This window comes from Phoenix dactylifera, chromosome 1 (assembly GCF_051530095.1).
Source record: "Phoenix dactylifera cultivar Ajwa chromosome 1, Ajwa_hap1_PhDact_Kaust_v1.1, whole genome shotgun sequence".
Taxonomy (NCBI): domain Eukaryota; kingdom Viridiplantae; phylum Streptophyta; class Magnoliopsida; order Arecales; family Arecaceae; genus Phoenix; species Phoenix dactylifera.
This window is the reverse complement of record NC_143190.1, coordinates 7,584,351-7,600,018: the sequence shown is the minus strand read 5'-3', so window position 1 is coordinate 7,600,018 and position 15,668 is coordinate 7,584,351. Positions and strand designations below refer to the sequence as shown.

At 38.3% G+C, this 15,668-nt stretch overlaps 1 protein-coding gene across 4 annotated transcripts in view; it reads left to right on the top strand.

The window, feature by feature from the left end:
* The window catches only part of LOC103721263 (transducin family protein / WD-40 repeat family protein), a 100,159-nt gene that overhangs the window by 78,125 nt on the left and 6,366 nt on the right, over positions 1-15,668 (top strand). For 2 of the 4 annotated variants that reach the window (XM_088719665.1, XM_088719657.1), the window contains exons 15-18: positions 9,660-9,746; positions 11,139-11,298; positions 13,568-13,645; positions 14,101-14,237. In XM_088719665.1, coding sequence (XP_088575791.1) covers positions 9,660-9,746; positions 11,139-11,298; positions 13,568-13,645; positions 14,101-14,237 — 462 coding nt within the window. Of the gene's footprint in view, positions 1-9,659; positions 9,747-11,132; positions 11,299-13,567; positions 13,646-14,100; positions 14,238-15,668 lie in introns of all 4 variants that reach the window. The other 2 variants (XM_088719662.1, XM_088719654.1) reach the window with 1 other exon arrangement.

The window sequence follows — 15,668 nt, the reverse complement described above, 5'->3', positions numbered from 1 at the left end:
AGGAGAGGTGCACGCCTCTTCTTCTTTTCCCCTTGCTGATGGCGGCTGAACCAAGGAAGGGAGAGGGGTGGCCACGGCTTGGAAGAGGAGAGGGAGAGCTCTTCTAGGGCGCCGGCCTCCTTTGCCCCTTTTTATAACCATCTAGGGCTCCTACAATCTAGGAGCCCTAGAGTTATTTTCTAAGAGGGGCTCTCTTCTCCCTTCTCCACATGGAAAAGGGAGGGGCATATTCCCCTCCTCATGGTTAACCCTAATCCACATTAAGTAGGGTTTGAAATGCCCTAATGTGGTCAAGCCCTAATCCAATTAGGCTTAGCCCAAGGGTGAACCAATTAGGATCCAATCTAGGTAAGTCCTAATCCAATTAGAACTTAAATCAATTTTGACTCAATTGAACTCTTCAATCCTAATCCAATTAGGAGTCTTATTGATTCATTAGATAATTAATTGTGACTTAAGAAACCCTAATCCAAATTAGGACATATTTAATTTTAGTCCTAATCCAATTAGGACTCTATTTGAATCCGAAGTCCTAATCCGATTAGGACTCTAGGAATCCTACTCCAAGTAGGAATCCAATTTTGATTCAAAACTCCTAATCTCATTAGGATTGCAGGAATCCTATTCCAAGTAGGAATTCCAGTCCTACTCCAACTAGGATTCCCAGTCCTAATCCAATTAGGACTCTAGGAATCCTACTCGAAGTAGGACTCTTGTTTTAAGTCCAATTAATTAATTCTCTTTGTTCCTTCTTCAACCGAATATCAATCGAATTGATTACTCGTGATTCATAATCACTATTCAACCATCGGATCGGTCAATACTTCTAGTGTGTGTGACCCCATAGGTTCTACTCTGACTGGTAGTGAGATATATTATGATCTCTATCACAATATCATTGAAAACTCCTTTCAATGGGTTGGAACGATTCCAACTCAACTCATTAGGGTTTATCGATCATCAAGATAATCCCTATGAGTCCCACCATCCACCAGTGACACCTAGCAGCATGTAGTGGCTACCCAGTAGAATAGAAAGATGAATCTCTAGGTGCAGTTAACGTGTGATACAGTCCTACTATCGTGGATCCCTACAGAACGGAGGTCATGGACAACTCGTCAAACCCCATCGTCTGTCATATGTCAAGATTTATTCGACTTGAGTTTGATAGTGGAAAACTCTTTTTTCACTTTATATTACTGCCCTGGCCAAAGTCTTAGAACTCAGTCTAACAAATCACATAGGATCACTCCTCTTCTATCAAGGTCGATAGATTCCTTATAGGTGCATACCCTACTCCTACAGTGAACTTACTGCAGCCAATCTACACTGCATGGACCCATATGGCTAGAGACCATGTATGTGTGCAGTCAAACTACAATAACCTCACTGTGAGTAGCCGAAGCACCGCAGGTCAAAGGACCAGTCACACTACTGCAACATCAAGCAAGTCACTGACGAGTGGATAGACATCCAAGTGACTTCTTGTCTTGGTCACGCTCAGTACCCTTGTTCTCTAACAAGCACCTGCACTATCACTTCAGTGTCCCTACACTGTGGACTCAAGTCTCGTCCATCCAGAAGGAAAGTGATCTGTGCACTGATCGGATCGATCACCGTCCTCGTGATGATCCATTGATCAGGAGCATTTAGAAATTAATCACCAATGATACATGGCTCAAATTCTCAACTCTTGAGAGTATGTATCATCATCTTATTAATTCCTTGGACGATTCATAGACACATAAATAATATGAATGAAAAGATGCCTTTTATTTATTCAATAATAAACAGTCAAGTATAAAATTATGTCCCTAGAATCAACAATGTGTCAGCCAAATTGGCTTCTAGGGCATACATCTAACACATTCGGCCATTAGGTTACCATTCTATAGAGAGAATGATTGATGTCGGATGAATTGGAGATGGCCTAGACCTAGGAAAGGGATTACACTAAGGTTTAAGCCAAGAAATTTTCTTGCTACCTTGTCATAGAAAATAGGGCAAAAGATTTTTTTTGATAATTGTAAAATTCAAGAAGGCCAACAGAATTTCTGTTTTAGGTTTTTACCGGGGATATGGGTTCTAAGCACAAGTTTCTAACGATGGTATGTTGATCAGCAATAGTCCGTAATAATCTTGTAACAAAAGTTCAGAAGTAAATAAAAGGAGAATTAAGGCTTAGAAGACTGCAAGTAGGAATGAGATATGTAGAAACAGAGGAGATAATAGAAAACAGCAGAGATCGTTAGGAGAGAGAGAGAGAGATAATGGCTGAACCTGGCCTAAAGAAATCCTTTCTTCTTTTGAAGTAGATCATGCATAATGTCACTAGTGGCCAGCTATGAGGTCCTTTTGTAGATTTCACATTACTTGACTTTCAAGTAGGCTATTAATGACCAAGAAACTAATCACCAAAAGCTTAGTGGGGAATTCAGAATCCCACAATAGCCTATAAGAAATACACCAAAAACAGCTTGAAATCAAATTGTAATTACCTCATAACTTGCCTAAACACTGTACCCCTAATATAGGGCTCTTCAATGAAACAGGACTCTAGAACACACTCTAAAAATTACCTAAATAAAAGTATTGAAAATTCAACAAAATTTAGGGAAATTGATTTTTCCACTATTTATTCATTTCCATTGCAGACATGTCCCTGAGATCTTTATTATTTGTGTTCTCATACTCGACCATTGGATCTTCAATATCTGATGGTAGAGGCACATGCAGGACTTTCGTACTATGACATACAGATTCATTGTGAAATAATTCATCATCTTTGCGACTTTTGACCGACAGTTTTGCCTCAAGGAGTTCTTCAATATTTAATACTGCTGCAGTCATATGTGGCACTCATTGGCATCATATCATGTTGATAGACGTCAATTTAGGACTATCCCCTTTGTCTTATCACCCCCTCTCTCCCTTCCTCCCCCCTCTTTCTCCCCCTCTCCTCTTCCTTCTTAATATCTCTTTTATTATCTTCAATCTCTCTCTCTTGCTCCTCTCACATTCTAGATTCATTGTGAAATAATTCTCCATCTTTGCGACTTTTGACCTACAGTTTTGCCTCAAGGAGTTCTTCAATATTTAATGCTGCTGTAGTCATATGTGGCACTCATTGACATCATATCATGTTGATAGACGTCATTTTAGGACTATCCCTTTGTCTTATCAACCCCTCTCTCCCTTCCTCCCCCCTCTTTCTCCCCTATCCTCTTCCTTCTTAATCTCTCTTTTTTTATCAATCTCTCTTTTATTATCTTCATTCTCTCTCTTGCTCCTCTCACTTCACTATTGTTTCTTAAATATAAAATCTGTGATTTGAATTTATGTCCTATTCTTTTGTTTGTTTCTTTCCCTTGCTCTTCTTTCTATCCCTTTTCTTTCCTTTCATTATCATGTTATTTAAATGAGAGGTTTCAATATTGATGCTTTCCATCAACATGTCAAATATGAGAGTGATTGGGCAAATGCATTATGATGTGGCATCTATCAAAGACGATTTGGCATCAATAAAGACTATGTTGTAAGAAATTATAGTAGCCCAAGCCATTGGACGGTGCATAAATGTAGTTTAATCATCTCCAACCCTTAAACATCAGAAAGCTTCCGTAAATTGCTTTTGGTGCAACCACAAATCCATCTACATTGAGAGCTACAATTAAAAGTGTTGTAGCTGGAAACCTTTGTGGCAAGAACTCTATGAACGAAGGTCTATGGAAAGTCCTACAAGTGAAGATATTCCTTTCAAGAAATGGCAATTGAAGATGCATTGCTAGAGAATCCTGTTGAGAAGAATGAAAGACCAGAAGATACAATCCTTGAGCATTTTCTAATTGATGAAAACAATAATTGCAATCAGTTAAGAGCTGCATCGATGGTAGCTCTACGAAGATCCATTTGTTGCTGATTTTGTGGTTCTAACAATGAATTCTATCAATCAAATGATTGAAAGCTTCATTGTCACCAAGATGGGACCTGAAAACCAATTGGCATTGTGATAATGAGAAGGCTACAAATTGGTTTCCATCATCAAATCTTGAAGATCAAACCTTTCGGGCATGAAGACACAAATCCTCGCAATGGAAGCGAATGATTGCTAACAAAAAAGTTTAGTTGAGTTTTTTTTTTTTTTGCATAGTCTGAACTCTGAATGTTCATTTAGTTAATTTTCGGGGTTGGCTTTGTGTGAAAGGGTCCTGCTTGAGGTATATCATGGTTTAGTAAGTGATAAGGGTTGTTACAGTTTGATTTATCATTGTTGTAGGTGTCCTTTTGTATAGGATATTGCATGATTCTGAATTTTCCCTTTAACATAAGTTCTTGGTGATTGGTTTGTTGGTTATTAAGAGCCACTCTACTTGTAAAACAAGTTATATAAGATTATATAAGGGCCTGTTTGGCTAGCTTAGAAAGAATCCTTGTACGTGAGATTATTGAATGATGAAGAGATTTGTAATAAGCCTGGCCAAGTACAGACCCTCTTGTATAGCCTGAAAACTAAGACTATTGCTTCTTCCATCCTATTCCATCATGAAACTTTTAGGGCAGGTATTTGAATCGTAACTTGATCATATCGGCCAAATTTTCTCTCTTCTTTCTTACTATCGAAAGCTAGACAACGAACAAAATCCTGTATTTTTACCCAAATTAAACTCATCTATACGGCCTTCCATGCACACGAGGGCCATCTCAGTTTCTTTTCCTACATCAACAGTTTTCCTTTGTGAATCGTGAACCGGAACATCTTGACCCACATGCTCGAAAGTGGTTAGGACGAGCCATTTCCAAGCCAAGTTTGGCCTATACCAAACATGACCCTATTGGATTGCTTTTTTTTTTTTTGAATAAGAGAGAGCAGCTACTTAGGGGAGCACCCTCTCTTTTCTCCTAGGTTCCTTCATGGGTGTGGCTCAAGCTGGGATAGAGTGTGAGGAAGAGAGGAGAAAGGAGAGGGAGACTTTGCCTAAATCTAGCCTTTCCTCACTGTGATAAGCATTTAGTACTGGGGATTTAAATGCTTTATGTTGAGGATAAGAATAGAACTTGTTGCTTAATAAATTGATGTGTTTCTTTTTAAGCAAAATAAACAATCATGTGGATATACTGTTAGCGGAAATGGAACCATCAACATGGAATTGTTGGCAAAGTGGAAAGGAAATTGGACAAATTAAATCCAAGCTTTGAGATGTTTTACTTGGTTTTGACTAGATGTCCTACTGAAAACTGATGATTTAGATGGTTGTATGTGCTGAGTTGTAAAAATGGTTTTAGGTCTATATATAGCTAACCTACTTTGTTCCTTTTTGGCAAAAAACAGGGATTTCACTTCTGAATACTCCCTCACCCCGTAGAAAAATCACCATGACCAAAACTCTCTCTCTCTCTCTCTCTCTCTCTCTCTCACACACACACACACACAGAGGGAGTAAACCTAAAACACATCCACAAAATTCTTTTTGGGTTTCCTCTAGCCGTCACTTGTTTGTTCTTTAAAACCAAGGGCCTCTTTGGGTAATCCAGGAAGATTGGACTAGATTTCCTTCTGGATTTATGGATAGGGCTGCCCATTTGGGCATGGCCCATATCAATCCAACACCCTCAAGCTTGAATTATGTGGGAGGGAAAAGGGACCTTTGGGGATTTTTTTACCTTCTTGCAAAACTATTGGGTCTACAAGCTGGGATTTGGGCATGGACTTGGGCAGGCCCTTAGAAGACTATTGGCTAGGCTAGGCAATAGGCCTGATTCCTGCAGGATATTCCTACTGGAATACCCAAATAGGCCTTAAAGCTTTGTGCTTAAGATCTTGAAAGGATTTCAGGTTTCTCAATGTTGGCATGCCATGCTAGTTTTTGCTCTACAATTCAGGCAAGCTTGTCCTTTGGTTGGATTGGATTTGAGACAGACCCATCTATTTTGATAGTGGTGGACCTGGTGGTGACCTGACCGCATGTGGTCTATTACTAGAACAAAAGCTTTGGGCTTTATATCTTGAAAGATTTCAGGTTTCTCAATGTTGGCACGCTACGCTAGTTGGGTGCAATATTTGCAACTATAATTTAGGCAAGCTTGTCCTTAGATTGGTTGTTTGGGTTAGACCCATCCACGGTTTGCTAAACCGGCCCGTACCGGCCGGTTCAGCACGTATCGTATTGGTACCGACGCCAATCGGTACGGTTCAAAACGGTTTTGGCCTCATAGGGGGGCCGGAACCGACCGGTTCCTGTTGCATACCGGTGCATATCGGACCGGTTCGCACCAGCCCACATGCGGGGCAGGGCGCCCGTGTGGTTCCCCGCGTTGGGAACCGCGCCCGTGCGGGGCAACGCGCCTGCATGGGAGATTTAATGCCTCAGAGTGGCAATTAACGCGGGGCGCGCGCGTCCGCGCGCACGGCTTTTTTCCGTGCGTGCGCTTAGCTGTGTCGGTACCGGTTCAAACCGTTTCGAATCGGAACCGTACCGGTCCGGTATCGGTACGACGTACCTTGGTCCCATCTGTTTTAATAGTAGTGGACTAGATGGTGACCTGATCAGACTTGGTGCATTTCCACCCCTAGTTCAACAAAAGAATTGGGTTTTAGTTAAATGAATGGACTAAGATTAGAGAGGCTGAGAGGGTTTTGTCTGCCATCTTAGCTGATTGTCATTCTTTGTTGGTGAAGCACTTCTGTGCTTTGCTCTATTAGAACACTTTGTAGAATATTATCAGTTTTGGTGTAGCGTTGTGTAAAATAGTTCCATGGTTAACTTTTTTGTTACAAGAAAGGGCAACTTGTCCTGTTTATGACATCCGGTTCAATCAACAAAATTAGAAGAATAAAATCTGAACAACAAAGAGTTGATTATGTCTCAAAGATTTTGAAATGTTGATTGCTTGGTGAAGGTGTTCTCATGGACCTTTATGCAAATGAGCTGAACCAAGCCGAGCAGAGTGCTAAGCTGCTCAGGCTTGGTTCTCGTTATATGGTAGGGGTATTCCAAGCTCAAGCCCAGCTTGGGAGCAACTGTTCAAGCTTGGTTTGTTTGTTTCCTATATGAGCTTGTTCTCAAGTTGAGCTTGGGCTCTATTTATTTTATCAAGCACAAAGTGTTCAGGCTTGGCTTATTTATGAGTCAAGCTCAAACTATGTTTGAGCTTGGTTCCTTTCCTAATTGAATGAGCTTGATCCAGCCTGTAATTATGCCAAGCCCATGATTTTCATGAACAGCTTGGCCCATTTGCAGCTCATTGCTCGAAAGAGATACAAAATATTTCAGTTTCCAATCTGTGCTATCTCAGTCCAGTTTAAGATTTTATGGTTTCACTTTCCATTATATTTTTGTAAAGGCTTGCTCATTGAGGTGAGTTCATCCGATTTATTTTCTGCAGTTTTGATATACAGATACATGCATGCATACATTCATTCATACATACATGCATGCATTCTTGTATGCATCCATGCATTCATATATACATACATGGATGCATGCATGCATGCATAGGTACGTGCATGCATGCATGCTTGCCCGACTCTACAGCCCATTCTTTCTTTAGATAACCACTGAGTCAACAACCCCAAATCCCATTATATCATGTATAGTTGCAACATGTGGTGCCACTTGGCCATCTCAGCTAAACTACATCTCCCTACACATTTCAGCCTTCCTAAATTTAAAATCTCTCTCTCTCTCTCTCTCTCTCTCTCTCTCTCTCTCTCTCTCTCTCTCTCTCTCTTGCTGTTTCACTCGCCTGCTTTCACACACTATTTTGGAAATACCCTACTAACTAGCCACTTGGCACCACTTGGCCTTCTCAACCAAGCTACCTTACTCTATATATTTCAACCTTCCTATATCAAGAATCTCTCTCTCTCTCTCTCTTGCTAGCTTGCTCTCTCTCTCTCTCTCTCTATTTTGGAAATACCCTTATAACAAGCACATATGGCCTCTAACATCCTTGCTTATTATTTGCAACTTATCTCCAATCTTATCCAATCCCTTTATTTTGCTCAAGAAACTAGAAAGTTAGTACCTCCCCTACCATGATCAAATTCTTGCGAAAGAAAATAGTTGCTCCATGTCCGGCCTCCTGTGTAAAACACATAATACAATCAAACTAAACGGAGATGTTTTTGTTGGATGGATTTGAAATTTGCAATTATTTTGGGCCACATCTTTTGTGGAACTTGCACGTCTAAGTCCAATCAATTATGGATAAAATTTGGCTATCATGGGTGCATCAATCATGCAAACATGCTGCTTTTTCTGAAAATTATTAATTGAAAATTATTAATCCTTTATTTTCAAAATTAATTTTATTTATTTTTAAAAATCAATGCCTAGAAAAAGTTACTTCTGCTGGGATTGTTGAAAGGCCCTTCTTGAAAACATATTCAATAATCTGAACGAAAAGAAATTGCTCGGGCTATTTTCAAATTTACATGAAGTTTAGTACAGGTTTGGGATCAACCTAGAACCCAAAATTAATTTTGATCTTGGATTCATGCTCTCATGAATGAATCTGTTGGTCAAACAAGGTTTAATCTCAATCTGTCAGACCTTCCTTGAAGTAAAAGGTGTAGATAAAATATGCCTAGCTATAATGAATTTCTAGATCAAATAATGGTTGTGGATTGATTGGCCTAGTGCAAAAACCCTATAGCAGCTTGCCCCCTCTCCCCCCTCCTGTTTCTACCTTGAAATATTTTTTTTTTAAAAAAAAGGAAAAATCACCCTTGAACCCAGTTTCTGAGCAATACCTAGGTGGACAACTTGGTTCAGAGGTGGTTTGGGTTTATTTCGAGATGAACCAGGCAACAAGCCTTGATTTGCCCTAAAACCTCTCAATCAACCCTTCGTACGGGTAGTTTGGACGAGGACGAGATGATATGGAACTGAGCCTACCTATACCAAGCAGATCGGGTGTGCGCCAAACTCTTCGCGTTTCCAAACTTGCACGCTACATAACAAATAGTTTATACATTTTTATTTTTTTCAAAATAGATTATTTTATTAGCTATGAATATGTAATCACTTAATGATTTTTTTTTTTTTTTGGTGTCCCCTCCGCCACCCAACCCCTGACCCCTCTTATTCACTCCCCAAGACAACAATCCTAGCTCCACCCCAATTTACATGCATGCATCTGCGCATATGTGCTAGTGCATGCTGTGGTTATTACCTGAAAGCTTCCAGTAACTTACTAATGTGGAATGGGTTATTGATTATTATGCTCGGATCATATATAAATTATGCTCTGAACATATATAAATTATGCTCGGATCATATTATACACAGATAATTGACATCACTTCTAGTTACTGCTGTCGTTATACTTCATTGCACTATGGCTCTATATACTTCTACTTCTCTTGCATGTCTTCTGAAGAATATTAGTTCACCATCCAGACAGTGTTGGTATTTTTTAAATGAACAAAGATGGATTTTGGAGAATCTAATATAACATCCTCCATGTGACTCATCTGATATTGGTATTATTTATGATTGTATGTGTCCTTGTCATTTTTTATCTATTTCAGAACTTCAAATTTTTGTGACTTACTGCACAAAATTGTTTGATTTTACCATATTGGTTATGGAGGACCGATTGTCAAATATGTGAGTCAACTTTTCTTGTCTGTGCTTTGACTCCTTTTTCTTTTTCAGAAAGGGATGCTTTTGTTTGAGTCAGCTCAGTTTGATGGAATAATGAAGAAGATATCAGAGTTCAATGCAGGGCTATTGTCTGATATGGTAAATATTATCTGATAGAATTTATGAGTTGGTCATTGTCAATTGATGAGAATGCCGCTTGCTTACCATGTTGGGCTTTTATGGCATTGCACTGCCTCATGCATGACTATTCAGCTTGTAAAAAGATTCGCTTGCTTGACATAACTAGTTGCATCTTGCTTTGGCTGCCATCCATCATATAATAATCTAAGTTGTATTAAGGGCTCTTTGTATACTGAGTTGCTGTGGCCATGTATGTTTCCTATGTGGTTGGTGTTGGGTGAGGAAAGAGGGTGGCAAAAGGGGGAATATGGGAAGACTGAGGAGGCATAGCAGTCTGACAGAGAAGAATTTAGGGACATTTAGGGAAGTTTTGACTTTCAAGTCCACAGCACTTGCTCATCTCAGCTGTCTCCCACTCTTTTTGGAGTTATCCTCTGATCCAACATTTGAGCGTCCATGGAGGCGCTAAATGATTGGTCAATCAATATTTTAGCTGGAGTGCCTGTGAGAAATGGGCTTATATTTGTCTTTATCACAAGCTCTGTTCTATGATTGCAATATACAAGTTATACGGACATTCCCTGATAGAAGTTATAAAGCTTGTAGAATACATGTATGTTACTTTTTATGGATGCATAATAGAGAAAATGCATGAAATACATTGTTGAAAGGTAAGAGACAAAAGAATTGAAGTGGAATTGCCGAATAATGAGCTGTTAGGGTATGACAAGCTTCTCCAGTCCTCTGAATACAAGTAGTTTTGGGATGGCCTCCTTTTGCATAGAAATCCCACCAATGAGCATTTCGTGCCACAATAAAAGAAGAAGAAAGAGAAAAAATAAGACTTGTAAGCAACAAAATCCCGAATGGAAGGCAGGACAGCCATGCATTCTCTTTCCATACAATCAATATGTACAGAGTCAACAGCAGACTGATACTAAATTTGTATCTGTTGTAATGTAAGTACACTACAACATGTTTTATACTATTTGACAACCATAATCCATGTTCTATTACATGTTATTGAGGAATAGTTAATAATTATCAAGGTGTTTAAAAATTTTGGTTGAGTTTCTAGCTTAAATATCTTGAGAACTATGCAAATGCTATCGTTGTCCTTTAACTTAAGATATGATGATCATACTTCTGTCTGGTGGCCTTATCAATGAATCTAGGGCTTTTTTTGACACTAGGTGATATGTTGATTATGGAAACTCTATCCTAACAGTTGGTTCCCTATGTCCTAACCGAAGGAGATGAGTTAGGGATGTCTACTTATAGTTCTCATTGCTTCAACTTCTTCATCTTGTATTCTGTATTTTCTGCTGTGGGCTACTCAGACAGAGGGGGTGGTAGTTTGTTATGTTTTTTATAGTTCATATTTATATTAGTTTCTTTTGGCAGGAGCAGAAATCTTTGTCCTTGACGGATCTTGAGTTGTCAAGGTTGGATGCCATTGTCAAAATTTTAAAAGATGCATCACATTATCACTGCAGTAAATTTGCAGATGCTGATGTTGTCTTGTTGTTGAAGATATTGAAGTCTTGGCCACTTTCAATGATGTTTCCAGGTGAATCCTCTCTAGCACTCGGCACTTTTTTCTTTCCTTTTTTCTGTTAAAGGACTTTTTTCTTTCCTTTTTGCTGATAAAGGTGCATTGCATAATGTGTTTGTAAAATTATTTCAAAATTGCTTCACATATGTATCATCATGCATCTTGATACTGAGAATATAGTTACATATCTTGGCTTCAAATTAAAAAATGGTACGATTTACAGGCTTTCATTATCCAGCTTGACATATATGCTTACAGGAGATTACTGGTTCCTACATAATTTTAATTCTCCCACTTCTATCTTTCTGTAAACAGATTCTCATTATTATTTTTATTGTTTAAAACAATTGTATCATGATGTTCAGTTATTCCCCTGCAAAATAACAAAATTATGTTGATTTTGCCAAGGGATTGTTTCAATATATTAAGTTAATTTGGTTCAAATATCCTTTTGAGTTTTTTATTGGCATTTTGTTCTCTCAGGCCCAAACTATTTCCTATTAGGTATTTGAATTCTTTTTTATGCTATTCTTTTCCCTCAAGCCAAAATTGTCATCAAGCAAGTCATCAAGGTTGGTTGTGAAAAGGCCTAGGCGGGCAGCTGCCAATGGAGCCCTCCAATGCTTCAAATATGCATCCCTAAGCTTACAAATATGTGGCTGAGTATACATGCATTATTATCTTATATATACACCCCATTCAGTATATATTTCATCATCAAACCTATATTTTACAATAAAGGAAGTCCAAAAAACACCAATTTTCACAAGAACTAAACATTAATACAATAACAAGATGATGCTAACATAATATAGGCATATAAAGTTAACACTAGCAAATAACAAACACAAGTAGCACAAAATGATGAATACTACTAATGATCCAACAAAATCAACATGAATCATGGTTGTAGACTTGCAGCGATGCAGTCCATCATCACAATCTATTCGCTTTCTGAGGAAAAGATAAATAAAAATTTTCCAAAAGAAATAGTCAATTCGTAATTCCGTACGATCTCACTTGAAAAGCCATCAAAATCTTTCCAAATCACAACCTAATGAGTTTAAAACTTTTGTAACCTAAACTAGAACTAAATGTAGGGCCTTTAGATGATAATCATCCTCATTATAGGACTTAGAAACCTTCTAGAAAATAACTCTAAAAATTAGTTCGAGCATTGAAAGGAAACAACAAATACATGACCTACTTCCAAAGGAAGATACGCAACACAAAGCCCATCTTATGCCAGGATTTATGCATGCAAAACTTAGTTACTTCAGCATATTTATGCACCTAAGCAGATGCCTAGGTGCTAAGCGGACAAGTTCAAAAACACAGCAAATCACTTAAGATTATCATGTGATACTTCCATCCACATAATTGTAGGCCTACCCTCCATCCAGCCCCATCTACCTGTACCTCCATTCCTTTTTTATTGGTGCCTCTTCAAGTAACGTATTATAAAACCAAAACATCTTAATTTGTAATTTATAAGTGGACTTTATTTAAATAAGTTTGGGCTTGTTTTTTGATTTCTTATTTGCTATTTTTATCTTTGTTCTACATGATGTATACTTTAGCATCCTTGTTTCCACTATTTTTAACTTTTGAGCACCCACTCTGTTGGTTGCCCAACATTTTGAGCATATATATTACTGGATCAACTGTTTTTTATGCAATTCTCATTCAAGTTCCCCAATATGTACCTATCACTCTGTGTTCCATCCACCTTGTACTTCAGCAGACTTATTCTAATCCTTATTTGGATACAGATCAAACTTGCCTTTTATATACACTGTTTTAGAATATTTTGCTATTTTCTGTTCTCAGATTGTTTCTAATCATTCAAGCTGCACAATTAATTTATTTAGTGGAATATCAGAAATGAATCGGCCATCAATCACTGTCTAGTTAAGTTATTTTTTTATTGCTTGATGGACAGTTAACATTGCAAATCTTGTAGTAGCACATATTAGGCATCTCAACCTAGATATTTAGCTTGATTGGAATATCACATTGCTCTGGATAATTGATTGGAACCCATGTGCATTCTCTAACATATTCTCAGGCACTGGGATATGAGATTTGGTGGAGCTCAATTGTTATCACAAATCCTGAAACTTTGTCTGGGTATTTCTGGAAATGAATAGAATCACATCATTTACTTAAGCAAATGTTGAACATACTATACTGTACTTTTATCTCATAATGTTGCGTACTTTTCTATTATGTTCGTGCATTTGTAAAACATGTCTGACATGGTCCATTTGCTTCTACTTTGCAGTTATAGATATTTTAAGAATGATAATCTTGCATCCAGATGGGGCTACTTTACTTCACAAGCTCATTGAGAATGGAAATGGTATAGGCAATATTGTCCTGCTTCTATTTTAAGATAACAGTATTTTTTGACTTGAAATTTCTATTGAACTGTAATTAACTGTATATATCATGGATTCACGAGCACCAGAAGGGGATGGTATCATCTGCACCAGTATGGGTAATAGGATGTTGAAACCATCCGCACCAATACATACTGGCTCTATTCGTGTGTATTGATGGTATTATACCGACTCTGCCAGTCGATACAAATGGCTTTCATTCTTTTTGGTGCTGTCAGTTTTGGTACATAATATTGCTAACAGTATCAATACCGATACTGTATCATTGGGTTTGATGCTAGAATTTAAAACAACGGTATATGTCTTGTAAGAAACCTTGTTGTTCAAGCATGTTAGCCATTTTAGAGCTATTGTTTGATTAATCTAACCAACTAATTGTATCTTAAAGTTCAAGGCCTTTTATTTTTTGTGACAGATATACTAATGGAGACATTTAAAAGAGCCACAGCAGCTCCTGCACAGGCTGCAAACCTTCTCACAATGATAAGAGCTATTACAAACCTTTTCAAGCATTCATATTTCTCTAACTGGTTACAATCACATTACAGTGAGGTTAGTTTTCCTTCACCAAGTAAGGTTTCTACGTAGTTGACATATGAGCTACTTCATGTCTCAAGTGTGAATGCTGGTCTCGTGTAACTTGAACTACTAATTGTTATTGCTATAGTTGATTTTTCTAGTGTTCAGGGGCCTGTTTGGATTCATCTTTGTGTGGAGCTCTCACAAGTGGGAGCTCGGTGATGAGAGAGTGGTGCGTGATGTTGCTAGGAATCAAGGAGGCTAATCAATCTTCACATAACCTCGAATTATTTATTAAATACCTTTCTGGATGGATTTTGGTATCTCTTAAAACTTGGTGATAGAAGATAAGAAGAATCCATGGGCCTCCATGGTTCCCCTACTCATTCTTACCTCTGTTCCCCCCCTACCCCCTCCCCCAACAAAAAAAAAAATCTCAGCCTACTTGCATTCTTGACTTTCATGGTGCTGATATAGGCCTAGAAGGCCAAACTTGTGCGTTGAGCTGTAGAAACCACAGAAAAAGTAGTCCCATAAAGGTCTAAAAATGATGAGGAATAGCTGAGGACTTGTGGGGGTTGTTGATCCCACAAACAAGATATGGTGTCCAATAGGAATCCCAAGCTTGGACAAACAAGTAATGGGAACAGGTTAGCAAGGTTTGCAATCTCAACCATATCAGCTGGTGCAGGGGATATACCATATCGTACCGGTAGGGCACCGAGACTCAATATTCCCCATGTATTTTGGTACCAAAGTATGTATTGACCAACACTCAGTATAGGAATTAGCGGTTGTGTATTGGTACAGGGTTCAGTATTGAGATTGCAAACCTTTCGAGCTAGTATAAATGGCTTTTGAAATGTTAAAGAATCTTACCATAGTATACAAATGAAGTCTACAATTACAGGGTAATAGGACACTATGAAGGACCCTTGAAATATTTGGAAAACCACAAAAGATATTAAATGGATGGCCAAGGAAAATGATGGAAAGTGGCATTCCTAGATTTAGCTGTAGGTAGTGGGAAAAGGATCGATAAGCTTCTAAAGACTCCTTGGGAATGACGACTGAAACAGTAATGATGCAATGAAGGGATCTTGAGGTAGAATAGATCAAATTGACAAATAAAACAAGCTCAAGGATCTCTGAAATAGCAGAAGGGGAGGTGGAATGTGAATGAACTGCTTATCAAGGACCATATAAGCCATTCAGTATATGGTTGGAAGTCCAGTGTGCACAGAAAACTGGACTGGAAGGAGACCTGTTTAATAGATCCTGAATGGGGGTTCTTATATTGTCGCTTATGTTGTCCAGTGACGAAGAATGCGTAAATCGTTTCTTCAAAATCATTTGCCACGTCAATATTTGATTGAGGATTGTAGGGACCTAATGTTACAAATTGAAGCTATAAATGGAAAGCTGTCAAGCCAATGAACAAAATCATTTGTGCATTCAATGTTG